Source organism: Mustela erminea, chromosome 2, assembly GCF_009829155.1.
Source record: "Mustela erminea isolate mMusErm1 chromosome 2, mMusErm1.Pri, whole genome shotgun sequence".
NCBI classification, from domain to species: domain Eukaryota; kingdom Metazoa; phylum Chordata; class Mammalia; order Carnivora; family Mustelidae; genus Mustela; species Mustela erminea.
In genome coordinates this window covers 27,160,795-27,187,515 of record NC_045615.1, presented here as the reverse complement: position 1 = coordinate 27,187,515, position 26,721 = coordinate 27,160,795, and the positions used below count along the sequence as shown (strand labels likewise).

The 26,721-nt window shown below is 33.8% G+C and overlaps 1 protein-coding gene across 7 annotated transcripts in view; it reads right to left on the bottom strand.

Annotated features, from left to right (window-relative positions):
* The window catches only part of NEK1 (NIMA related kinase 1), a 216,186-nt gene that overhangs the window by 133,959 nt on the left and 55,506 nt on the right, over positions 1–26,721 (bottom strand). For all 7 annotated transcript variants that reach the window (XM_032332563.1, XM_032332561.1, XM_032332564.1 and 4 more), the window contains 6 exons: positions 23,616–23,675; positions 23,314–23,373; positions 23,177–23,224; positions 22,935–23,009; positions 17,394–17,557; positions 4,565–4,667 (listed from right to left, as the gene is read on the bottom strand). In XM_032332563.1, the coding sequence (XP_032188454.1) occupies positions 4,565–4,667; positions 17,394–17,557; positions 22,935–23,009; positions 23,177–23,224; positions 23,314–23,373; positions 23,616–23,675 (510 nt within the window). The remainder of the gene's footprint in view (positions 1–4,564; positions 4,668–17,393; positions 17,558–22,934; positions 23,010–23,176; positions 23,225–23,313; positions 23,374–23,615; positions 23,676–26,721) is intronic.

The following is a 26,721-nucleotide window of genomic DNA, read 5'->3' as shown; positions in this document are numbered from 1 at the left end:
CGCGCGCGCGCGCATGTGCACGTTCATGCGTGTGTGTACATACAATCTCTTCTTTATTCATTCATCTATGAGTGGACACTTAGGTGGTTTCCATAACTTGGCTTTTGTAAATAATGCTGCAATAACCACACAGGTGCATATATCTTTTTGAATTAGTACCTTTGTTTATTTTGGGTAAATAATCAAAAATGGAATTGCTGAGTCCGCTGATATTTCTATTTTTAATTTTCTGAGAAACTTCCATACTATTTTCCACAGTAGCCGTACCACTTTACATTACTACTCACAGCACAAGGGGTCTCTCCTCCATGTCCTCATCAACACTTGTTATTTCTTATTTGATACTACCCATTTTGACAGGTGTGATGTGATATCACATGAGCTCTTTAAAATCAGAGTTTTTTCCAGCTGGATGTAGAAGTGGCAGTCAGGAACTTGAAGTATGGGAGGGGTCTGATGCACAAGAAATTATCTGTTGCGGACATGAAGGGGGCCACATGGCAAAGACCTGACAGTGGTCTCTTAGAATTGAGACTGACTCCTGGTCAAAAGCTAGTCAGACAATGAAGACCTCAATCCTATTACAGCAAGAAAAAGAAACCTACCAACACCCTAAGCAGTGAAGATCTTGCCCTACTTGAGCATCAGATAAGGACACAGCTGGCTGAACCATGATTTCAGCTTTATGAGACCATGAGCAGAGGATCCAGTTAAAACAGGTCAAATTGCTGACACACAGAAACTATAATAAACTTGTATTGCTTTAAGCCACTAAGTTTATGGTCATTTGTTACACAGCAATAGAAAACTAATACAGAAAGGCAAATTTCAAATAGTACCTCTGTCTCATCATAAAAAAGTTCTAATTTCAAACTTAAAATCTGTAGGCCTTCCCCACAGTTAACTTTAGCTCTCACTTCCATTTACTACCTCACATTACTAGTTAATATATTCTTATTCAATCTTAAGATGATAAATTACTCTAGAGACAAACTATATGTGAGTAAGCTTTAATTAAGTAACATTTCATTAATTAAGCTACTACTCCCAAAATTTTTAACTGCCTTGGTTTTAAATTAGTGGATATAAAAAATTTAATATATGAGGCAATATCCAAATATAAAATAGTAAAATAAAAATTCTTCACTCTTACATATTTCTAAGGTAAAGTTTTATGTATACATTTAGTCATCTAAGGAATGAAATTCTATACAGTTTAATAAAATGAATCTTGAAGGTCATAAAAAATCAGTCAAAATGCACTGCTCATCTCTAAGGATTTTTTTTTTAATGCTAACAAGATAAAAATACTAAATTCTGTTTGTAAGATGGCAGCATGACACTATAGCTTCTCTTCTTGCAAAATCCAAGAAGAAAGCCGTTTAAAGTGAATATGTATTAGGACTCAAAAACAAACAAAAGTCTTGGTAGTTCCAAGTACAGAAGGAATCCAGAGATAAAGAAAAGTACACAAAATCAGTTTTAAGTGAGAAACTTTATTAGCAAAAGCATGTCAGATAGAATACTATCACAGAAGGTATGAGCAACATGAAGCATGCTCTCAGAATTCTTGGAAGCTAAAAACACGAGAAGGTCTAGAAGCAGATAACAGTGGTTGCAGTAAGAGGGTTACCTCTATTGCATTACTCATCTCCACAAGCCAGAAAGTAGTCAGTCACCTTCAGATAGGAGTGATCAGAGAGCGCATAGTGGTAAAAGACAGGCTAATCCTCTGAATGACTGGTTATAATGAAGAAGAATGACAGTCTCCTTAGCCCAGAAAATAAATTTGCCTGGCAGATTATCAATACATGTCCCATCCATTCCCTACTCTCACTAAAAACTATGTAGGAGACAGGTCAGTAGCATTCTCCCATCTCACCAGGAGACCAAACAAAGGTAATGAGCAAATAATAGCTACTCCAAATATGAATATTGTCAAGAACACCAAGAATTTGATGAACGCCACCACTGTGAAACAGAGAACTCAAAAACAGAGAAAACTAATGACAGCAAACTAAAAACAAGATTTTGTAGTAACTGTAGTATTATCAGAGAAATTAGAATATGATTAAGGAGATTTAGGGGAAAACTAATTACAGTTCATGGACATGAAAACCCAAGTTTCTAAATGAAAAGAAAAAACTCATTAGGTGGGCTGAACTATAGAGTAGATAATACTTAAGAATATATTAGTGAGCTAAAAACCAGATCTAGGAATATTTCTAAAATACAGTAGTAAGAGAGAAAGGGATAAAAAGGATGAGAAAGGGACAAAAGGTGAAACAGAAGTATAGAGAAAAGCACATTTGATGAAAGTTCCAATCTATCCATCTAATAGGAATTCTCTTAAGAGAAAAAGGAGAAGCAGTATTTGAAGCAATGGGGCCAAATTAGTTCTAGACTTAAGGCTGTTCTGGATCTGCCCAGCAGATCTTAGAAGCAAACCTCGAAAGACTCAAAAAACTATTTCCTAGTATCTTAACTGCATCCCTGAATAAAGCCCCACCATATTTAAATATGAAAAAATCCAAGATTTTTACACACACACACACACACACACACACACACAATGCCTTGGCATCCAGCAAATTACCAGGTATGTGAAGAAGCAGGAAAAGACCCTAATGAGGAGAAAAACCAATTAGAAATGACAAAGATAACAAAATTATTACATAAGGTCATTAAAACAGCTATTATATTCGAATTCAAGAATGTAGAGAAAAGCATAAACATTATAAAAAGAGACACGGAAAATATAAAAATGACCCAAATAAACTTTAAGAAATAAAAAATGTTAAGGTGAAAAAGTTTTCTGAGATTAAAAGAAACCACAATGTCTGCATGGGATTTATAGATTAAACAAAGCAGAAGACAAGATTAATGAACCTGAAGATACTGAAATAAAAGCTATTTAAAATAAAAAATATAATAAAGAGTGGGAAAAAAATGAACAGGCCTTCTATGAGCTGTTGAGAGAGCATCACATGGTCCAGTGGATGGGTACTGAGAGTCTCAGAATCAAAAACAGAGAATGAAAAAATATTTTTGAATAAATAATAAATGTAATTTTTCTAAACTTGATGAAAATTATAAATCCACAGATCCAAGACACCCAATGAATTCCAACAAAATAAACATGAAGAAAACTACACAAAGCTACACTGTAACCAAATTGTGTCCATTGATATGTTAAAAGTCAGTAGAGAAGAAAGAAATATTACATATACAGGAGAAAGATAAGAATGACAATGAACTTGTCAGAAACAGACATGCCAAAAGATAACTGGAGAAACAACTTTAAAGTACTGAAGAAAAAAAATCTCAACATATAATATTACACTCACGAAGAATGTTCCTCAAAAAAGGCAAAATAATTTTTCAGACATACAAATGCTAAACATATTCACCAACTGACCACCACTACAACTTATCATTTAAGCATGAGGACAAAATGAAGATTCCCAACATATCTTGGGAAGTTTCTGTCCAAAAGAATTGCCAGAGAATATTCTCCATCATAAAGAAAAATAAAGTGAGGGCAGAACAGAATGTAATGATGAGGAAAGAAATATATAAATCCTGACAAGTCTAATAATTGTTTTAAAATATTTTAAATTAAAATCTGTAACTAAAATTCCAAATGCTATTAACTTTGGAGATACGGGGTAAGAGAAAACACAGGAGGTTCTCTTGTACCATCTACAGGAAGGATACAAATAGAGATTAATTCCAAGATTAGAAAAACAAATTCACGTGTTAAAATATAAAGCATAACCATTAAAAAAAACTAAGCAATCTTTCAATGATATTATTTCAAAGAAAAATATCCCAAATTGAAATAATTACATTAACTCACAAAGATACCACTTATGAATTTACAGCAGTTATAAATGTAATCAAAACATAGTATCATATAATTGACCTATTTTTTATGTTAGTAGGATTCTTCATGGAGTGGTGAGCTGATAGAAACAATCATCAATTGTTTTGTAGACAAAAGGTCAAAAGGCACTTTGTGTACCTCTACAAGTCAAACTATTAAGTTTTAACTACTAAAATGATCTAAAAACTGTTAATATTTTCTTGGGTACATGACTTAATTAAGTTAGCTGGCATAATGGGGGTTTTAATATACTTTTGCTTCTAATGTGCGTTTGAGAAGATAATACAGTTATACACATTTATCAAACTGTTTCCCAGTTTTCTCTCAAAATTCTTTGCTACTTAAAAGTATTTAAAACCAAAAGCATGTCTGAAAAAAAATCTAGCAATGTAAAAACTCACTTGTTTTAATACAAATATCTAGGTTGCTAAATCTACTTCTCTTTTTAAAGGAAGAATACAGCTATGAACTTACTCCTAGTTAACCAAAACATCCACAGAATTTCGCCTTGGTACAAAGAATATGGCAGAAGACATACGGTTAAGATATATCACAAGTTTATAAAGTTTAGAGTAAATGTTTGTAAAGATTTAGAATTCATTTATACCTACCTTGTTCCAGACCTTCACTTTGAATATTAATATGTTCAAAATCTCAAAAAAAAAAAAAAAATCATACCATATGTCCTTCGGCTCGAGCTTTATTTTGCCGTGCTTCCCGCTTTCGCTGTAGGAACTCCTCCACTTGTTTAGCTCTTTCCACAGCTAGCTGCCCCTTTTGCCTGTGTAATTTGGACAAATAGCAAAAGTTAGAAATTCTGAACATTAAGTATTTCAAAAAGTTAAAAATTAGCCTTATTCTAAATGTTTTCTTTGTTGCAGAACAAGAAATAAAACCTTCCCCTGTAATGAAATAGCTATATATTTTATTATCTACTACCTAAATCATATTCTTCGCTTTTTTTTTTTAATGATTTATTTACTTGACAGAGAGAGAGGGGACAGGGAGAGAGGGAATACAAGCAAGGGGAGTGGGAAAAGGAGAAGCAGGCTCCCTGCTGAGCAGGGAGCCCAATGTGGGTCTCAATCCCAGGACCCTGGGATCATGACCTGAGCCGAAGGCAGATGCCCAACTGAGCCAACCCCTCTTCACTATTTTAAATAGAAGTAAAATCTATACTACTATTCCAAATCTTACCAAGAAGGTTTCTCTCACATTTACTTACGCTATTCAACTTATAAACACATAAAATTGTTTTGGACTATATTTAATTATAGAAGAATCTCCATAGTGTCCAAGTAGTGAAACTCATCACAGAACTCTGTACCAAATATATCTAAGAACCTTCTTTAAACAGCACTGAACTAAAATTAAAGCAGTATAGTAGCAATTTCAAAAATGAATAAAATGTTTGTGTGAGTTTTCAAAATACAGTAAAAACCAATGTCTAAATTCCTGGAGTATCATAACTATTAAAAAGTAAAATGTAAAGGTTATATTTCTGTACCTTTCACTCCTAATTATAAAAGAATGTAAACATGTTGAGCTTAGACTACAAATGAAAAATACAAGGATGACTAGCTGGTTCTGTCAGTTAAGCATCAACTCTTGATTTCAGCTCAAGTCATGATCTCAGGGTTGTGAGAGCGAGGCCTGAGTTGGGCTCCACACTAAGTCTGGAGCCTGCTGGGGCACCTGCGTGTCTCAGTGGGTTTAAAGCCTCTGCCTTCAGCTCAGGTCATGATCCCAGGGTCCTGGGATCGAGCCCCACATTGGGGTCTCTGCTCTGCAGGGAGCCTGCTTCCTCCTCTCTCTCTCTCTGTCTGCCTCTCTGCCTACTTGTGATCTCTGTCAAATAAATAAATAAAATCTTAAAAAAAAAAAAAAAAAAGATTCTCTCTCCCCCTCTCCCTCTGCCCCTCCCAACCCTGCTTGCATGTGCTCCCTCTCTCAAAAATAATTTTTTTTAATTTTTAAAAATTTAAGTTTTAATTTAAAAAATATATATAAACAACATTTACTGAACATCTAATATATATTGTACCTGTTCTACTGTACCTAATATATATTTTGCCTTTTATATATTATGCCTGTTATATATTTTGAAAGATACAAAAATAAATAAAACGTAGCCCCAATAATCAGAGAACTCATAATATCAACTGCAGTTAATTCTGGAGGTAGTTAAAAAGATGAACAAGTGGGGCGCCTGGGTGGCTCAGTGGGTTAAGCCGCTGCCTTCGGCTCAGGTCATGATCTCAGGGTCCTGGGATCGAGTCCCACATCGGGCTCTCTGCTCAGCAGGGAGCCTGCTTCCTCCTCTCTCTCTCTGCCTGCCTCTCTGCCTACTTGTGATTTCTCTCTGTCAAATAAATAAATAAAATCTTTAAAAAAAAAAAAAAAAAAAAAAAAGATGAACAAGTGATTGTGCATCTACTGATATTTTGGCTACTAAGGCACACAAACTACCTACAGCCTCTATTTAAGAGCATAACTAAGATAATGAATTTAAAAAATTAAAAAATAAAAAATAAAAAACCTTAACTAACTTATGTTCTGAATAATACATGAAGTAATATCTTTTCTGTCTTCCAATAGTTTTAAACACTTCCTGATTTTCATCACTGGCATCTTCTAGGGTTAGGTAATCTCTATAGCTGGTTAAAAGCCTTTTATTATGACTATCAGGTATATGTAGGTAGTTAACTCTTAATCTAGTTCCACATTACCAAATTCAGGAATGTACTTCACATAACCCACAGAGGTTTGAATAGATTAAGAATAATGAATGAGAATTTGGTTATGCCTCTGTAGTGCACATGTGCTATCCTCTAGTAGTCATATTATGCACCACATAATTATGGGATTAATATCTAGTCTGGATGCAATATATCTCCCTGGATATATCTAGAAAAGGCTGCGTCCTAGTCAGGTATAGTCCCTTTATATATGGCTTGGCCTGAAGAGGGTCCATAATCTTTAAGAACACTCACACACTCAGACACTGAAGCTGCACTTCTACTGGTTAAGGTTCTTTTGTGGGGTCCTGGAAGTTTACAGCATCACTTACAATTAAATAAAATTGCTGATCCCTCTCTTTGTATTCTGAATGCATCTCTAACCTTAATAAAAGTAAAACATGTTTCATTTCTCATCCTGATACCACGTCCAATGTTTGTCACTCTAAATCTCCAACTGACACATTAATACAATAGTTGCATGGAATTATTTTAGTAAAACATGGTCATATGTATAATGGTTTTGATTTATAGATTTTCATACCATTCAAATCTATAAAGTATTCCCATTCTATTTATTTATGTGATTTATAGGTTTAGAGTCACTGAAAAGTCTTTTCCTAAGCTGGTTTAAATAAGTAGGTTACATAACTCATTGTTTTCAATCACAAACTTAAATCCTGTAGTGATTTTTGCTTAACATTTTTTCTTTTCCCCTCCCTTTTATTAAACAAATATTGAGTGCCAACTATTTACCAATATTTTATCTGTCTTTGAAGATGTAAAGATGTATAAACAGAGTTCCAAAAATTCAAGTTTGATTTAATATATACAAAAATGAGAACAATGAACCTTATTAAAAGAATAAAAGGACAAAATCTTTAATTGATTCTATGACACCTGACAACACTTAAAAACCTATAAATATACTGTCTTTATTTCTCACATTTGTTACTACTTTGTATGTACCAAAATAAGAACTCATACTACTCACATTCTTATTCCTCTCTAAAACTATAAAACTGCTAGACTATTAGCACAAACTATCCATGCTACATTCACAGAGAGAAACCAGAAATAGTCAATTTACTCAATGGTCATTTTCTTCATTACACATTAGGAACTCATAGGCACATACTATTTTAGACAAACATTCTGTCTTCTCCATCTTTTGAGTTCCAAAATTATTCCACTTAAAATCAATAAAACAGTAGTCTAAATTAATAATAAAGTAATGGTAACACAAACACTATATAAACCACAATTATAAAGTAAGAAATTAGGAATTTGGAAAGTAAAATATAGAGACATTAAAATGCATTAAATAGAAGGAATTATCTTTGGTGGGGCAGGGAGAAGTAAGTTCTTCCCTTTCCTTTTCTTATTACAAAGGCATGAATAAGTACCAACATCTGGGTAGGTTACTTCACATCCATGGCTCAAATCTTTTACACGTAAGGGATATTTAAAAATTTTGAGGGATGATTTTGAGTGATTAAGGGGTAAAAACAACACAAAAATAAGTAGCAATACACGTAGAAGAAATAATCTGAGAAATAAAAAAATGAGTCAGTATGGTTTAAGGTAAAAGAGCTGGAGTGGCACAGAGTTAATGAGATGAGATTTATTCATTAAGCTTCCTCCTCTGTTTAACTGGCATAATGTTGATCTGATGGAATGGAACTGCTATCAACTTTAAACAAATTAAACGATGCACTAGAGAAAAAGACTCTGGAAAAGTAAAACACAAGTGTTAAGAGGTAGTCAATAGTTTTATAAAATGGTCTTACATGGCTGAGGCTCTAATAATAAAAAACTAACTGAATTTAAGATCATCAGCTACAACAGTGTACCACTCTGATCCAAGATGCTCATAGGGGGGAAGGCTATGTAAATGTGGGGACAGGGATAATAGATGGGAAATCTCTGTACATTCTCCCTCAGTTTTGCTGTAAACCTAAAACTGCTAAAAAAAAAGTCTTAAAGAGAAAGCTAATTGAAGCGGTGTGTTAAGAGACATACACGTGAAGTCAGACTGGCCAGAGTTATTGATAATAAGGGAAGAGGAAAAATAGGTAAAGCCATAAGGAGGGGAGCAGGCAAATAGGGATGATCCAAAAATATAAGGAAAAGAGAATATGAAAGAGTGAGTTGACCATAAATATCAATTTGCTGATTCAATTTGAATTAGGGGAAAGAACTGACCAGCAAGAACAATGACATACAAATAACAATAAAACCAGTTGCATTACAGTGTGAGGAAAATGTTCTTTAATGCTAATGGCCACTAAAAAGCACACGACAAAAGAATCATAATATTTAAATTGGAGGAGACCTTAAGTATTAACTAGTCTAACTTCTTGCTGAATAAAGCATTCCTCTATTCCCATCTGGATTTCCTGACACATGGTCATTCAAATCTCTAGATTAATAGTTTCAGTCTGAGGATATTCATTAAATCCTACGATAGGCTGGCCATTGAACAGCCCTAATACTGGGCTAAAATCAGTTCCTCGACTTCTCCAAGACATAGTAATTCTACGTGGTGGAAATATAAGTAAGTCTAATTTCTCTTTTAAATGAAAAGCTATCCAATTTTTTTAGGCTTGCTCCTTTAAGCATGCTTTCTTTAATGGTGGCTAAATTCTCCCAGCTTCTTTAATTTTCCTAATAAATTATTTTAATCCTCACAAAATTCAATATTGCACAAGTGAAGCGAGTGAACTTTGGAAACAAACTGTCCAATTTCAACTCCTGGTTTTACTAACAGTTATGTGGACTTCAACAAATCATTTGTTTATGCAGTGCCTCAATTTCTTAATCTGTAAAACGGAGAATTATAATACCTGCCCCATGGCATTGGTGATAAATAAATGAGTTAATACTATGGTCAATTGCCATTATTCATGGTAGTTATGTTCTGTAAGGTCACCATGAACAATTAATTAGCCAATACTAAACTACCACCCATAGGAAAAAATATACAGTTATGTTCCTACTGGCCTCTTGTTACAACATCTTCCAAAATGGACTGATATATATAACATTGTTTTATGTATGTTTCTATTTAAAGACACCTTATTTAATGTATACACCATGAACTCTAAGCCACTAAACTCTATCTCACACTGGAGCAAAGCTTATTTGACACAAATATTTTCTCCATGAGGTACATCACAGCCTTCCTGCACTTAGAAACATCCGACAGTACTTCAGTGCTGTTTGAGAGCCATTTTAAACAGTGAAATCACCAAGATGATGCACAAAAATGCAAACTTTGGTAATAAATACACCACGAAAACTACATTTGTTTGCAAGTGCTGAAACAAGAAAGTATTGCCTTTTCAGATTGGAATATGTGCACTGGACAACCATAATTTTTTTGCTGCTCTGTACACATCCATGAATGACTGTGGAATACTGGGAATACTGCTGGGGTTACATATAAATTTTTTTTTTAACATATAAATTTTAGCAAGTAGTCAAATTCATACACACACACTCCACAAATAATGAGAATTGACTATATTTGTAAATTACTTCAAACTGGTATTGGCAGAAAGTGCCCAACTGAATATTAACTCCATTTTTATTATTGTCATCATCATCCTCATAAATCGCTATTCTTATAAGTACTTAGTTTATCAATATCCTTTTACGTAACCAGTATAGAATACAGAGAAAACTTCATCTCCTCTACTACTTTAATTTCAAACTTTGTATTTTTAAAAAAACTTCTTTAGCTCCTAAGAAGCTACTGGTACTGGCCAGCATGTAATAAAATGGGCACTATCATATACTGTTAGATTGAACATAAATTGGTTCAACTTTCCCAAACAGAAATTCAGTACTATTTAGTTAATAAATACATTTAGTTAAATAAGTTTAATTAATATATTAATACTTCTTTCTAGAATCTTCACGAAGAACATAACTGACCCACTTCTTTAATCTAATAGTTGCCCTTCTAAGATTTTATTATACAGAAATAACAAAAAATAAAATTTGGCAAAAAAAATTTCAAACAAATAAAAAATTACAAACAGGGGCACATGGGTGGCTCAGTGGGTTAAGCCTCTGCCTTCAGCTCAGGTCATGATCTCAGGGTCCTGGGATCGAGTCCCGCATCCGGCTCTCTGCTCGGCAGGGAGCCTACTTCTTCCTCTCCCTCTGCCTGCCTCTCTGCCTACTTGTGATCTCTCTCTGTCAAATAAATAAATAAAATCTTTTTAAAAAATTACAATTACAGTAGGAGATTGGTTACATAAAATATGATAATTCAGACCCTGGAATCCTACAGAGACATCAAAACTCCCTTGAAAACAATTTAGCATGGGAAAATATTATGGTAAAAATGTTAAATAAAAATAGATTTTAGGGGCGCCTGGGTGGCTCAGTGGGTTAAGCCGCTGCCTTCGGCTCAGGTCATGATCTCAGGGTCCTGGGATCGAGTCCCGCATCGGGCTCTCTGCTCAGCAGGGAGCCTGCTTCCTTCTCTCTCTCTCTCTCTGCCTGCCTCTCAGTGTACTTGTAATTTCTCTCTGTCAAATAAATAAATAAAATCTTTAAAAAAAATAGATTTTAAAAAAAGATACAAATTTGTACATATGATTTTATCTCCACTAACTAAGGAAAAAAATGCAAAGAAAATAGACCAAAGTCTTCACAGGAACTATCTCTGTAGAGATAAGTAGTGATTTCCATTCCTGCTAACACCCTCCTTATGCTTCATACTTTTTTTGAAACTAACCTGTATCACTTTGGCAAACAGAAAAACAAGACAGAAAACCCACTGGTGACTTTCCTTCGGGTTTCACCTTTCCATGAACAAAAGGGAGAGACAAGATGTATGAATGTTTGGTTAAGAATCCTATGTGAGGGGCACCTGGGTAGCTCAGTTGGTTAAGTATCTGCCTCCTGCTCAGATCATAATCTTGGCATCTTGGCATTGAGCCCCATGTCGGGCTCCCTGTTCAGTGGGGAGTCTGCTTCTTCCTCTCCCTCTACCCACCCGCTACATGTTCTTCCTCTTTCTCTCATATAAATAAATAAAATCTTTTTAAAAAACCCAACTCAAGAATCCTGTGTGAGGGGTGCCTGGTTGGCTCAGTTGGTTAACTGTCTGCCTTCAGCTCAGGTCATGATCCCAGGGTCCTGGGATATAGCCTACTTCTCCCTCTCCCTTTGCCGCTCCCCTGCTTGTGTTCTCCCTGAAATAAAATAAAATCTTAAAAAAAAAAAAAAAAAGAATCCTATAGGTATTTATATTCTTATAGCACAATATAATTATACTACGTTCCAGGCTTTTCTATTTTATAATAAATATACATATCATATATATATAACAGGGTTTATTTATTTACTTATTTATTTATATACATAGATAAATAAATACCCTTATCTTTTATAACTAGTAATCATTGGTAAGGAAACAATTTTACTGCTATTTGTATGATATTCTCCTAACCCCATGCTTCATAATCCTCTTTGTCTCATATTTACATATATGCTATAATCCTTTTCCACTGTCATGGATCAACAACTTTTATAACTCCCTCAAACTTAAGCTATTAACTTTGCTCCTCAGTGTTCTGCTTTACTCAAAAACATTGAGTTTTTAAAATATTTAAATATTTATTTAATTATATATTTAATTTATTAAATATATTTAAATATTTAAATAAATATTTAAACATTTAAAATATTTAATTTTTAAAATATTTTAAAATATTAAAAGGGAACAAGAAGTTCCCTTTTAATATTGTTTCCATTGCTGAGTTCAAGATTGCTTACATATTTCCTATTTTTAAAAATACTGGAAGCTAAGTACCTTGTCATCTCCCTTTCACATAGGATTCTTTTTTTTTTTCTTTATATTATTGACAACTATAGAAAACTTAGTGATAGAATACCACTGGTCAGAGAATGAATACTGGCTAGTCACTACCGCTGTTCTAAGCCTGAATTAGTTGGTCTTATGAAATGCTGTCACAACAGGACACATGCTTCTTTACAGTAGAAATGAGCCTGTTTGAAGAGGCCTTAAGGATGAATTGAGCATTCCTTCCTTGGTCATTGCTTAGATAGCTAAAGGGGAGCTTTTGGGGCACCCTTCATCTCTCTCATCATTACCTTTGCATTTACTATCATCCTCGTAAGTTAATTTTTTTATTTGTACATGTTAATGGGATCAGGTCTCAACAAAAACCTTGTCTTTGTCAACAAGCCATTCCATCTCATTAGGTTTACAGCTTATTTCTTTTATTCTTTTTTAGTGTGTTGATTTTATAATTTAATGCTGAGCAGTCAAGTTTATTTCTCTTAAGTTCAGATCCTGGTAGAGAATATATTCACATATTCACAATAGGTTAAATTAAGGAAAAAGAAGCAAGTTGGGGGCCCCTGGGTGGCTTAGTTAAGTGGCTGCTTTTGACTCAGGTCATGATCCCAGGGTCCTGGAATGGAGCACCGCATCACATCTGGCTGCCTGCTCAGCGGGGAGTCTGCTTCTCCCTCTCCCACTTCCTTTGCTTGTGTTCCCTCTCTCACTGTCTCCCTCTCTCTCTGTCAAATAAATAAATAAAATCTTAAAAAAAAAAAGGAAGTTTAAATCATGTATCAAAGATCTGCTTCTCTCCTGCAAACTCCTTATAAATGAAAAGAAAAACAATAGAAAAGACTAGAACCCTGAATCGGGTTCTCTGCTCAGCAGGGAGCCTGATTCCCCCTCTCTCTCTGCCTGCCCCTCTGCCTACTTGTGACCTCTCTGTCAAATAAATAAAATCTTTAAAAAAATAATAAAATAAAATGTCCACTCCTTTGGAGCGCCTAGGTGGCCCAGTCACTTAAGTGTCTGAGTCTTTTTTAAAATATTTTTTATTTGAGACAAAGACAGAGAAAGAGTGAATGCAGCAGGGAGAGCCAGAGGGAGAGGGAGAATCTGGAGCAGAGTCCTTGTTGAGTGCTGATCCCAACAGAGGGCTTGATCTCACAACCCTGAGATCATGACTGGAGCCAAAATCAAGAGTCAGACGCTTAACCAACTAAGCCACCCAGGCGCCCCAGCCTCCAACTCCTAGTCAGGTCTCGATCTCAGGGGTCATGAGCTCAAGCGGGCTCCATGCTGAATGTGGAGGCTACTTAAAAAAAAAAAAAAAAAAAGGAAAAAAGTCCATTCTTTTGTCAAAGGATGGAATTAGGGCTGATAACTTTTTTTTTTATTGGACTTACCTGGCAAAATTAAAAGCCAGAATTCCTCAAGCAGGTCCTCAATTTTATTTTATAGAGCTAATAAATAACTGTTAACATAAACCAAGGCCAGAATAATGAACAGGCATTAGCCAAGCAAAGTGGGCAGAGGCAAAGGTATGTTATGCAGAGGAAGCAGCAGATGCAAAGGAATAAGATGGGGGGGAAAATGTCTTTTATCTCTTCACTCCTAGAAGTATAGAAAGCAGAACCACCAAAATAAGAAAGAGTACAGAGGCCTCTATGAGACATTGTAAGCCATTTAGGGGCTATAATTTGATCCATGAGAAAAGGAAGGCTATTTAGTTTATTTTTTTTTTAATGCATGCTATTTATAAACCTTTTTCAACTATGTATTTTTTGGGGAAGATCATTCTTCAGACTCAAAAGTACATCAAATTTATTCCTGTTAAATTTTATCCAATTCAAGTTCACTGTAGCTATGGTCTACAGAGATTTCTTTGTGTCCTAATCAATCTTACCTTACCTAATCTATTTACTATTTCTTTCCATTTAGTATCTTCTGTATGAAATACGATGACTGCATCCTTTAAATGTTTTTTCTATGCCCACCTTAAAAAGTAAGATTAGTTTCATGACAAGCCTCTAAAATTTTTTTATTTGGATGACATAAAAATATTAATTAGCATCCTATGAATACAAATAATATACTGCTGAGGTTTATCTACTCTACTAGGTATCTAATTAATTTTTTCATACTGCCTCTAGGCCAACAGAAATACCTAGCAATTTCATTTATTAGTTAGGTCCAAACTGTTTAAGAGTAGTTATCTGTGCTTTGTCCAAAAGATATAGTTGTGCTTCCTTCAAAATTATAAAATATCCAAGGCACTATGATGCTCTAGGTTGCTTCACCATACAGTTTGAGAACTGAACTTCTAGCCTATAACCCTAAAAACAACATACAAAAAAATGTATTTGACATACTCTATTCTGTGTGAATTTATACGTTGTCAGAGTGATTACTGCTTCCTCCTAAGATACTTGCAGACATTGCTTTTAATCTTGCCAGGGATCGAAATGAAGAAAACTGGTCTAGTTTATAGAATATGCTTTTTGAAAATTATATGACATACAATGATCTTTAGTTTTCTGCCAGTTTTTCTATTTTCCATGTCCTCAAATAAAATCAAAATAAATTCAGTGAGTATATATGAAAGTTCATGCAGTTACTGATACCACGTTAAATGTTTAAAGTACCCAATATTTTAAAACTTTGTAACCAACTAAAGCAATAACTTTTTAGCTTGTTCACTAGTAATATCTCAAGAAGCTGACAGATCTTCATAAAAGAGTGTTTAAGGGGCACCTGGGTGGCTCAGTCAAACATCTGCCTTTGGCTCAGGTCAGGTTCTAGGATCCTGGGATTGAGTTCGACATTATGCTCCCTGATCAGTGGGGAGCCTGCTTCTCGATCTCCTCCCCACTTATGCTCTATCTCTATTGCTACTCTGTCTCTCTCAAATAAATAAAATTTTTAAAAAATAAAGAGAGAGTGTGTTTAAGGAGAACTCTACAGTCAGATGGACTTAGTTTAAATCTGAGCTCTACCACTTACTAGCTAACTGACCTTTCATAAATTTTAAATCTCTGTAAATCCTAATTTGTTCATCTTTATTAAAAGAATAATACCTAATTAAAAGGGTTGCTGTGATGAATAAATCCAACTTGGTATATAATAAGCATTCAAAAATACCTACTATCATTAATAATATGAACAATAATTTCATGCAAAATAAGAAAATGTATACTATATGTCTGAGTACTGCTAAGCCCACAGAGTTGATATAAATGAAATAAATATGATCATAACCACAAATGATTCAAAAACTGAAAATCAAAATAGTGAAACTACACCTAATGCAAAACAAAGATTGAATGGAAGGTGTGGTATAATGGAAGAGGTAGCCATTTAAGAGAATTTGAAACTCAAACATATGCAAACATTTCAAGGTTATAATAGAAGTTTGATAAAAAATGGTCCAATGTAGACCATTATTTGTCATTCAACAAAATGTTCAACTAGAAGATGAACAGTGTGAAGAAGCATAACATAGTTATCTCTATTTTCTTTATACTATACTTATTTTACATCAATATAAAGCAAAATAAAGCCAAATTAAACACTAGGATATCCATAACACCACAGCATAAAAGCCACACACAAATCTGCTTTCCCATTGCATTAAAAAAAAAAATGCATATTGTGAATTGGTAGCCTTCCTTTCTCAAAAAGACTCTACAATTAGCTTAATTAATACTTTAGGCTACTGTATATAATTCATAATGTTAATTTATATTCACCTCATTTATCTATCTCTGCTCACCTACATTTTAATCATCTTTTGTATGTGACAGGGATCATAAAGATTTTTATTACATTTGAAAGTATTCTCCTTAAAATGACATGAAAAAGACAATGTAACTAAATTTTCACAAAATGCTATCTGCTTTTTTTCAAACAGATGTTTTATAGAAAAAAATGGGAATATCTAGGAAAACATGTATGCATACTTAAGAAAAAAGGAACCATGAAAATTAAGACTACTGATTAGTATCATATTAAATTAATTCAGTGAAAGAAAAGGAAATATCTGATGAACAAGGTCATAGTCATCAATCAGAGACACATGTAAGAAAACAAGCCAAAACAACAAAAAGTAGATTCTAAGAGAGGAAGAAAAAGGCATGCTTTGAAATTTTGCATAAAGTGTGATTCCATTTTAATATATTTTGATTCATTTAAAGCAAGTGGGTGAAATTATTATGATCATATGGTGGTTTGAAGTGATACTATCACATCTTCCTTTAAGTAAGTATATTCAGACTATAACATACAAATAAGCTACAAAAATTAGGCTAAATTGACAAACCATAAGTGACTCTTGATCTCACAAAACAAACTGAGGGTTGCTGGGGGGAGGGGGTTTGGGAGAAGGGGGTGGGATTATGGACATTGGGGAGGGTATGTGCTTTGGTGAGTGCTGTGAAGTGTGTAAACCTGGTGATTCACAGACCTGTACTCCTGGGGATAAAAATATATGTTTATAAAAAAGAAAAAATTAATTTATAAAAAAAAAAAAATTAGGCTAAATTGAAGAGCTACACACTTGTCAAATATAATCAAAGGCCAAATTTGCATCTGAGAAAATTACTGCATCCAAAAGGCAAAAAAAAAATTCTTTGTAATCAATAGAGAAAACATATACAAAGCATAGATACTAAGCTATATAGGACATAAGACAAAATTACACACAAGAATGAATTTATGGATAATCACAGCTCAACCTGTTTACATTGGCTAATTTAGACATGATCTTCAATCTTTTCAAAGATTTTCTAAGAGAATCAGCATTTGGGAAGTGGTGAGGACCTATAGCCCCTTAGGAAATCCTGGGATGTATTTCAGGTGAAATTCCTCTGCAGGTAAACATGCAAAATGACTTTTGTTATTTTCTCTGAAGCAAAGCAGAAGCAACTTCTGCAGAACACAGCCATACCTTTCTGGATGTCTTCGGCCATATATTTCTCCTTTCCATTTAGTTTCATTATTTTCTGCTCTTTGTTGCTGCATTTGATCAAAAATAGCATGATAATGTTCATACTGTCCTCGAGAAGAAAAAGATGATGGAGCCACAGCCCCTCCACTGCCAAAAAAGGGAGCCTAGGAATTAAACAAAGAGCTCTCACATGTTTATCTCATAAGGCCCAAAAGGCCTGTAGTACCCTCAAAAGAAAGGTTTTTTTTAACACATGACTTTTAAAAAGCAATTAGCTAATTTGAACACATTAATAAACAGCCTAAAGCAAAATGTTTTCCTACTATAACCATTAACATTCAAAAAGTAGTATACTTTGTTACTAAGAATAAAGCATAACTTAACAAACAAAAATATAAAAAGATTAAAATTGTAAATATTGAAAAGTCTGGTCTTAAGTTAATTAAAATTGTAAATATTGAAAAGTCTGGTCTTAAGTTTTGAAACAAGTTTCTCATACACATTTTATGATGCCATTCTATTAAGTTTAAACATGTACAGTTTATAAGTAAAAGCAGAGCCTATTTTAGTAACATTTGAAATTATATTTAACAAAAACATTTACATATGGCATTTAATATACCTCAAATCCTTCAACTCCACAAATGGTAAAGACACAGTAAGTACTGAGACTGAGCAACTTTGACAAAAATAGAAAAAAACTTACCAGAAATAAAAATTCCTCAAAAGAAAAAAAAAGGCACTGGAGAAAGATACTGTTCAACCCAGCCTCGAAAGCAACGTAACAAAGATAGACTGAATGATTAAATATGAGCCAGGGTATTAAAGTAAAAATAAGCAATGTATGTGTAATATTTGGGTGTTGACAGCAGGAGGAGGAAAAGAGTATGCAAACAAATATGAAAAGAAGGCAGACATTGGTCAAAAAAGCTAGAATCTCTAACTGCTATAGATATATAATATGTAATATATAATAATATAATAAAGGACATATAATAAAGGACAACAGAAAGCATTTATAAACTTTCTGAAATGTATAGCAAAGCAAAACAGTTTTTAAGAAGGTGAGTCAAAGGATGCATGATAAGCAGTAATAAGAGAGAGAAAAAGGTAGGGACGCCTGGGTGGCTCAGTTGGTTGGATGACTGCCTTCGGCTCAGGTCATGATCCTGGAGTCCCGGGATCGAGTCCCGCATCATTGGACTCCCAGCTCCATGGGGAGTCTGCTTCTCTCTCTGACCTTCTCCTCGTTCATGCTCTCTCTCACTGCCTCTCTCTCAAGTAAATTAAAAAAAAAAAAAAAGAAAAAGAAAGAAAGAAAAAGGTAGAGGAACTAATTGGAAGGCTTACTGCCCTGATGCCTACTCACAAGCCTAGAAGTAAAGAAAGGCAATCAATAAAATAGGGAAGGGAACTGTGGAGTCTCTCTCTGAATAACAAAGAATAAAGGCAGACATAATGCTACAACTACTGAAACATAAGAACTCAACTGTGTGGAAAACTCATAGTTAGAAAACAGATGTCAGACAAGGATAAGAGTTTTAAAAGTAAGTGTGCAATGCTGCACAAGTCAAGGTGAAAGAATTTCACAATCAAGAGGAAATTAATAATCTCAAATGCAGAGGTCAACAACACTAAAAAGAAACTGTTACGACTGAAGTTGAGTGGTAGCATTTCAAAACCCATTTTTGTGGGGGAAGTGATGAGAACAGAAGCCAGAATACTGACAAGTAAAAGATCTTCCAAGTGATCACATCTTAAGGAAGAAATCTGGCAAAGAAAAGAGGCAAAGAAAAATACCAGAATCGGGTAATTTTCAGTGTACCCAGTGAGATAAAATCTTGACATAGTAAGCTGCAGACAATATTATAAGAAAGCATGAGTTAAAGAAAAAAAAACTGGAAATGAATACAGATAACTGATTGAAGATGTCTGAGAAGAGATGAAAGCTGTTAGAAACAGGGAAGGTAACTAAGTAGGCAGGAAACCCCATTAAAGGAATCCTCACACACATCTTCAAAATGTGCCTCTCAAGGCAAGAATCAGAATCAGACTTGTGATGAAAAGCAGTTGCATCTCTTTTGAGATTGGTTACTCTCTGAATATAGTCTGGTGCTAATATCACCTGACTTGAATTTGAGTCTAATGTTGTAGACTTGAATTGTCTAATGTTTCCCTTTAGCAAAACGAAGGCTGAAAATACTGGAAAGTAATGTTGAAAGTAATGCTGAAAATACTGGACTAGAACACTGAAGCAATATATTTCAAAAATATCAAGCAATATGATATTTCAAAAATCACCTTCTTCGCCAATTAGAAGCACAGGTGGATAAGTTTTGACAAATATACAGACTTGTGTAACTACTACCACAATCAAAAGCATATCCATCACCCCAAAAAGCTGCCTTGTTACTCTGCAGTCAACGTTCCCTCATCCCAGCAACCACTGATCTGCTCTCTGTCATGGACTGGACTGCCTTTTCCATAATTTCATGTAATTGAAATCATACAATATGTACTCTTATGTCTGGCTTCCTTAACTCAGTATGTTTTTGACTGGTCCATGCTGTTGCATGTATTAACAGCTTATTGCTTTTTATTGCTGAGTAGTATTTGAATATATTTTCAAACAACAGATAAGCTTCTCACATATTATGATCACCGTATGATCCAACTATGTATGCGCAACATTACATAATTTTAAAAAAAAACACATTCATAAGAGATACATCAGAAATAAAGCAGTAAGTCCCAGATTTTGCAGATATTAAATAACCAAAGACATTTGGTAATTTATACTCTGAATAATGCCTTATTAGAGGTTTATAATAATGGTATTAATTTTGAAATCTTTCCCTTAATGTCTAGTTTCTGTTTTATCTTTAGTTAGGGGATTTCCTTAATTTGATCAACATTACACTGAGGCTCTAGGTCCCTATCAACTGTTGAGAAATCAAACAACCTAAGAGGCTTAGAGAAATCAAACAACCTAAGAGGTTAACTATTTCAAACTCCATGGGAAAGAAGTACAGAAACTAACATAAGAATTTGCTTTAAGGGTGCCTGGGTGGCTCAGTCGATTAAGCGGCTGCCTTCAGCTCAGGTCATGATCCCAGGGTCCTGTAATCGAGCCCCATGTCGGGGTCCCTGCTCAGTGGAGAGCCTGCCTTCTCCCTCTCCTTCTTCCTCTGCCACTCTGCCTATTTGTGCTCTCTCTCTCTCTGTCAAATAAATAAATAAAATCTTTAAAAAAATTAAAAGAAAAAAGAATTTGCTTTAAGTCATGAGAAATAGTTTTCTTAATCCTAAATAAAAGCATTATAAAAATTTATAAAATGAAGCAGAAATCTATTAAGCACATACTATGGAATTCTGTTGAAAAACTGTCCTAATCAGTTACCAAACAACATTGATTAAACTGGACATCAGGATTAAGTATAGCTTTAGACATCATAGAAGAAAAGACATCTTATTGCATAGAGGATATATGCAAAAGGAGAAGAAAAAAATAATCAAATTCTCAACACTAACCATGTAACTGATATAAAATGCTTGACAAAATCAAAGGGCCTACATTTTAATTGTTAAGTTTTATTTTATAATCAGTTAAGATATGGAATTAGTTATTTTAGAATGGGCAACACTTAGTCATTCTTGTCATTCAGGAGGTAGCAAGCTGTACTTCCAAGTACAGTAGATAGTACAGCACAAAAATGCTAAAGTATAATAAAGATAAAAGTATATTACTAAAAACAGTATAATATATTAACACAGAATTAGAAAAAGTGACTTACTGAATTATTAATACTTAATACGAAAAATATGAAAGCCAGCACAGAACACACATATCTACATAAAACGAACTTTTATTCAAATCATAACTTTTGGGGAAAAGAAGTAAAAATGGTAACAAGTCAATCTGACAAATCTATTTAGAACCTAAATACTAATGAGCTTGGGTCAGGGAATGAATTCACAATTTGAAGACATGTGGTGCATAAACAATGAATCCTGGAACACTGAAAAAATAAAATTAAAAAAATAAAGACATGTTGACTAAAAGTTGATTGGATGACATGCATTAAAATTATAATACAGAGGAATAAAAGTATATTCATTTTTTTATTGCTGTGTAACAAATTACCACAAACTTAGTAGCTTAAGACAATACCCATTGTCTCACTGTTTTCTTGGCTCAGCAGTCTGGATGCAGTTAGCCAAGTTTCCTGTTCAGGATCTCACTAGAGAGCAATGAAGGTGTCAGCCAGAACTGCAATTCTCATCTGAGGATCAGGATCCTCTTTCAAGTTCACTAGATATTGTAAGAATTCATTTCCTTGTGGCCATAATTCTAAGGTCACCACCTTCTTGCTAATTGTTAGTCAAAGAGCACTATCTACTCCTAAAGGCTACCTATACTTTCTTGCAACATTGTTTGCTTTTTTAGAGGCCAGCAGAAGCATGTCTCTCAGACTTTATTCTCCCCTTCCCGTCTGTTATGAGGGAATCTCGTTAAATGTCAACAGTAATCACAGGAGTGACTATCCCATCACCACTTCACCATGTAACAAAATCTAACCAAGAGAACTGTGACACCACCCTACCCATAAGGTTCCACCAAGGGGAGGGAATACAAGGTATCTACACCAGAATCATAACTTTGAGTGACCATCTTAGAATTCAGCCTACCGTAGATACCTAAGGATACTACAAGAGCAAAAGAGGAAATTTTAGATTCAGACAAACAGAACAAAAAAGAAACAGGGAGTCAAACCTATGAGTCCTTACTAGCCACACTCCAGGCATTGTTTTCGAAATTTTTTTTCTTTTCTTTTCTTTTTTTTTTAATGAAGAAGTTAAGACTTAGAAAAGTTAAGTAACTTGCCCAAGGTTATAGAGTCTGGATCTACCCAAAAGGAGTGTCTGAATTAATATATCTAGGTAAATGGTTAGCTAGGTAATCTGCTATCTAGATAAATGTTTGGTTGTGGGATTGACAGTGAAGAGGGAGGGAGGGGTGCTCTCAAGTAAGGAGAAACACTGTGCAAAAAGACAAAGAGATTAGACAGGTTACACACAATAAGAAAACTACAATACAAGTATGATCTTTAGTTCAGCCTCACTTGAGCACATAGCCTGTGGTAGGGAATGGATGGAGATGAGCTTAGAGAGATAGGCAGGTTCCAGTCTAACAAGAATCTTATGAAAACTTATTCCTTAAGGACAGATGAAGCAATGAAAGAATCTTAGGCAGAAGTGTGAAAAATTTTATTGAAATTTAAAAAAGATTCTTCTGGAAGAAATGATGTATCATAGCCTTCACACTGAACTTTTTAAACAATTTACCAGATATTAGTTATCAATACAAATTATGTATCAAATACATGTAGGAAAACTAAGAATTTGTAATAGAAGAAGAATTCCAGGTAAAAAGTTAATACCTCCCCTCCTCCTAAAGTCAGTTATATACATTTCAAAGAGCAAGGTGAAACTGGAGAAAATAACCACAGCAGTGTAACCATATGGGTATCAAATGCCTACCTTTACTTCACCACTTCCACCAGTACTTAGCACGTTTCTCCATCCTTGTTCCCTGGCCCTATTTATTCTCTCCAACTTTTGGGGAAAAGAAACAAACAAAACAAAATTTCAAGTATTTAATATAAAATACATGAAATATATTTACTTACACAATGGAAATCAGTGTATTCCTTTAGGGAAAAAAAAGTATATGTGTGGGGAGGGGGTAGAATGCACCATGGAAAAATGGATTATCCTCTTACCCTTTCCTTTTCCTGTCTTTTCATCTGCTCGGCCTTCATTAAACTAATCTGTAACAATTTTAAAGACAAACTTCTTAGAACTCTTGAAACTATTATCGTCCACAACTTGGCAAGGGAGAAAAAAGCAAAAAAACTACCTGATCCTTTTGTTTCTTTTCTTTTTCAATAAATTCCAACTTTCGCTTTCTTGCTGCTTCCTTAAATAAAAAAAGAACAGTTTTATCAATAGTAATTCCTACTTTTTCTAGTTTCATAAGGAAAGTTAGTATACCAATGGTAAACATATGCCCAGGGAGATTAGGAAGGGAAAAAAAGGATTAAGTTGAAGGTTTATTTGTTTGAAAGAAATAAGGAGGAAAGGTTTGGAGGTTTTATAAGATTTTGCTTCTTAGAATTGTTTTTGCAAAGCTTTAAAATAAGCAGACAGATGTCTTTATACCTCAAACATTTTCCTCCTTTCTTCTCCAGGATTCACTTTCTTCACTGGAATGTGATGGGCCTGGACAAAAAGTAAAACTACAAATTAGATAAGGATTTTGAGGTACCTATTTGAAAAATTCAAATTTGTGGAAACTTAAAATAAGAAAAAGGTAAAGCCAAATACTGCCATGACTCTGTTTCAAAACATATTATCCCCACAGTAACACAATAATAGGAAGAAACTCTTAACACCTACTTACATCAATGGATAGATAGATCATTCAGACAGAAAATCAACAAGGAAACAGCAGCTTTGAAAAATCACATTAGACCAGATATACCTAACAGATACATATAGAACACTCCACCCAAAAACCTCAGAATACACATTCTTTTCCAATGCACATGTAACATTCTCCAGAATGTTAGGCCACAAAACAAGGTTCAATAAACTTAAAAAGATTAAAACCATATCATGCATCCTTTCCAACCACAATGGTATGGTTTTAGAAATCAATCACAAGAAAAACTGTGGAAAGAATACAAACACATGGAACTAAATAACAAGCTACTAAACAATGAATGGGTCAACCAAGAATTCAGAGAGAAATAAAAAAAAGAAATACATGTAAACAAATGAAAATGAAAACACAACCATCCAAAATCTTTGGAATAAAGCAAAAGCTATTCTAAAAGGGAAGTTTAGGGGCGCCTGTGTGGCTCAGAGGATTAAAATCTCTGCCTTTGGCTCAGGTCATGATTCTGGGCTCCTGGGATCAGGCCCCGCATCAGGCTCTCTGCGTGGCAGCAAGCCTTCCCTTCCATTCTCTCTGCCTGCCTCTCTGCCTACTTGTGATCTCTGTCAAATAAATAATAAATAAAATCTTTTAAAAAAATAAAAGGGAAGTTTATAGCAATATAGGCCTACCTCAAAAAACAAGAAAAATCTCAAATACAAAACCTAACCGTATACCTAAAGGAGCTAGAAAAAGAACAAGGTCCAAAGCCAGAAAATAATAAAGATTAGAGCAGGAAAAAACCAAACAAACAAAATACAAACATATATATGTATTATATATATATATCTCTAAAAATTTCTCTAAAAATTTTATATATACATATATATGTATATTTTATATAAAATATACATATACACATATATATACATATATATGTGTATATATATATATACACATATATATATATCCCTAAAAATAAAAGAATGACTCTAGTGTTTGGTATGGTGTTTCTTAAGCAAAAAGAAACCTCAGATTCAAAGAAACTATGAAAAAGGGTTCTTCTACAATTACTGAGTTCTGTCCTCAGATACAGATGTTAATTTTCAAAGTTCTCTAATATGAAAATAAAATGTCATTTAGAAAGCCCAATATTGAAGAGATAAATTTTTAAAAAAGTAGTTATACAATATATGTTCCCTATTATATAAAATTTAAACAATAGTAAAAAGTTAGTCTACTTCACTCTCTACTTGTAGAGGTAACCACTGTCAGTATTTTCATGAGTAACCTTCCAATACACACTTAAGTATATATATATAACTATATACATACAAAGAATTTTAGCTTTTTATGCTTCTTACATAAACGTAATAACAATGTGTTATTAGATGAAAAAATGCTTTTTACTGTTAACAATGCTCCTTGACATTTTCACACTGTAGTAAGCAAATTAACAATGGCAATATTCCATACAATGGATATAATTAATTTATTTTAGCATTCCTCTAGGGATGGATAACTGGGTTGGTTCTACTTTTTCCTACTCCATATGCTTGTAAGGCACTTCCCTATCCACTCATCTTTGTGCCATATGCAAGCTTTCAGAAGGGCAATTTTTCTAGACATGGAAGTACATGTCTAACACAACTTAGATGTTGAGAAAAACTGCCCTCCCAAGAGTCTGCACCAAATTATACTCCCACCAAAACACTCATTTACTCACAGTCTCACGAATATTGAGTATTATCAATCTATCTTGATTTTCTGCTTTTAAAAAGGTTAACAATATCTCCCAGTATAGAGATATTAACATTTCTCTTCTTATGTGCCAATTGTTCATCTAATTGTGGCATTGTTCAATTACAGGAGCTCTTTGCAAACTGCAGAAAATAAGATTATTACAGATGTTACAAATATTTTCCCCATTCTATTAGTTGCTGTTTGTTGTATCTTTCACCATACAGAAGTTTATAATTTATATACAGTTAAATCTGCCAATCTTTTCCTTTATGAGATCTGCATATATTGTTTTACTAAGGAAGACATTTTAACCTCGATACTATGTTTTGTTTCTGCCACTTAGTTTCATTTTTATATTTAGATCTTTAATTTATATTTAGATTTTTAAACGTTTATAGTTAGATTTTTATTTTTAGACCCATCTAAAATAAATTTTTATTCATGATATGAGTTGGGAATCTACATTTTTCTAGGATTTCTAGGAAATTCAATTATCTCATAACAATTTATAAGCTGATACATTTTTCCCCCCACTGGTTTAAAATGCCTCATGTATCATATAATAAATTCACACAAATATTTGGGTCAGTTTCTCAAATTCTCTAATCTATTCCACATAATCATCTCCTCTTTTTTCTTTTCTTTTTCTTTTTTTTTTTACTGGGATACAAAGTCACCTATAGGAAAGTAGATAAAAGATCTACACAGAGGTTAGCAAAAATAAATAACCATATAGCTACAACTCAAGTCAAACCAATACCCAGAATCCCTCCAAGTATCCTTTCACAAATTCTACCTCTACTACAGAGGTAAAGTCCTGACTTTTTAACTACCACCTTGCTTTTCTTTATTGTTTTGCAACTTACATATACCTTCCTAAACAATATATTTTATTATTTTTCTGATTCTGAATTTCTAATGAATGGAATTATATAATATGTATTCTTTTGTATCTTGTTTCTGTTGCTTAATACTGTTTTGGGGATTTATCTACATTATCGTTTCTATCTACAAGCTGCTTCTTTGAGATCACATAGGTATCTTCAACTGTATCTACAAAGAAGAGAAAATATGGTAACATAAAACATCACATTAAGAGAAATGTTTTATTTTGCATTTCCTTTTAAAAATCAGAACTAAACCTAT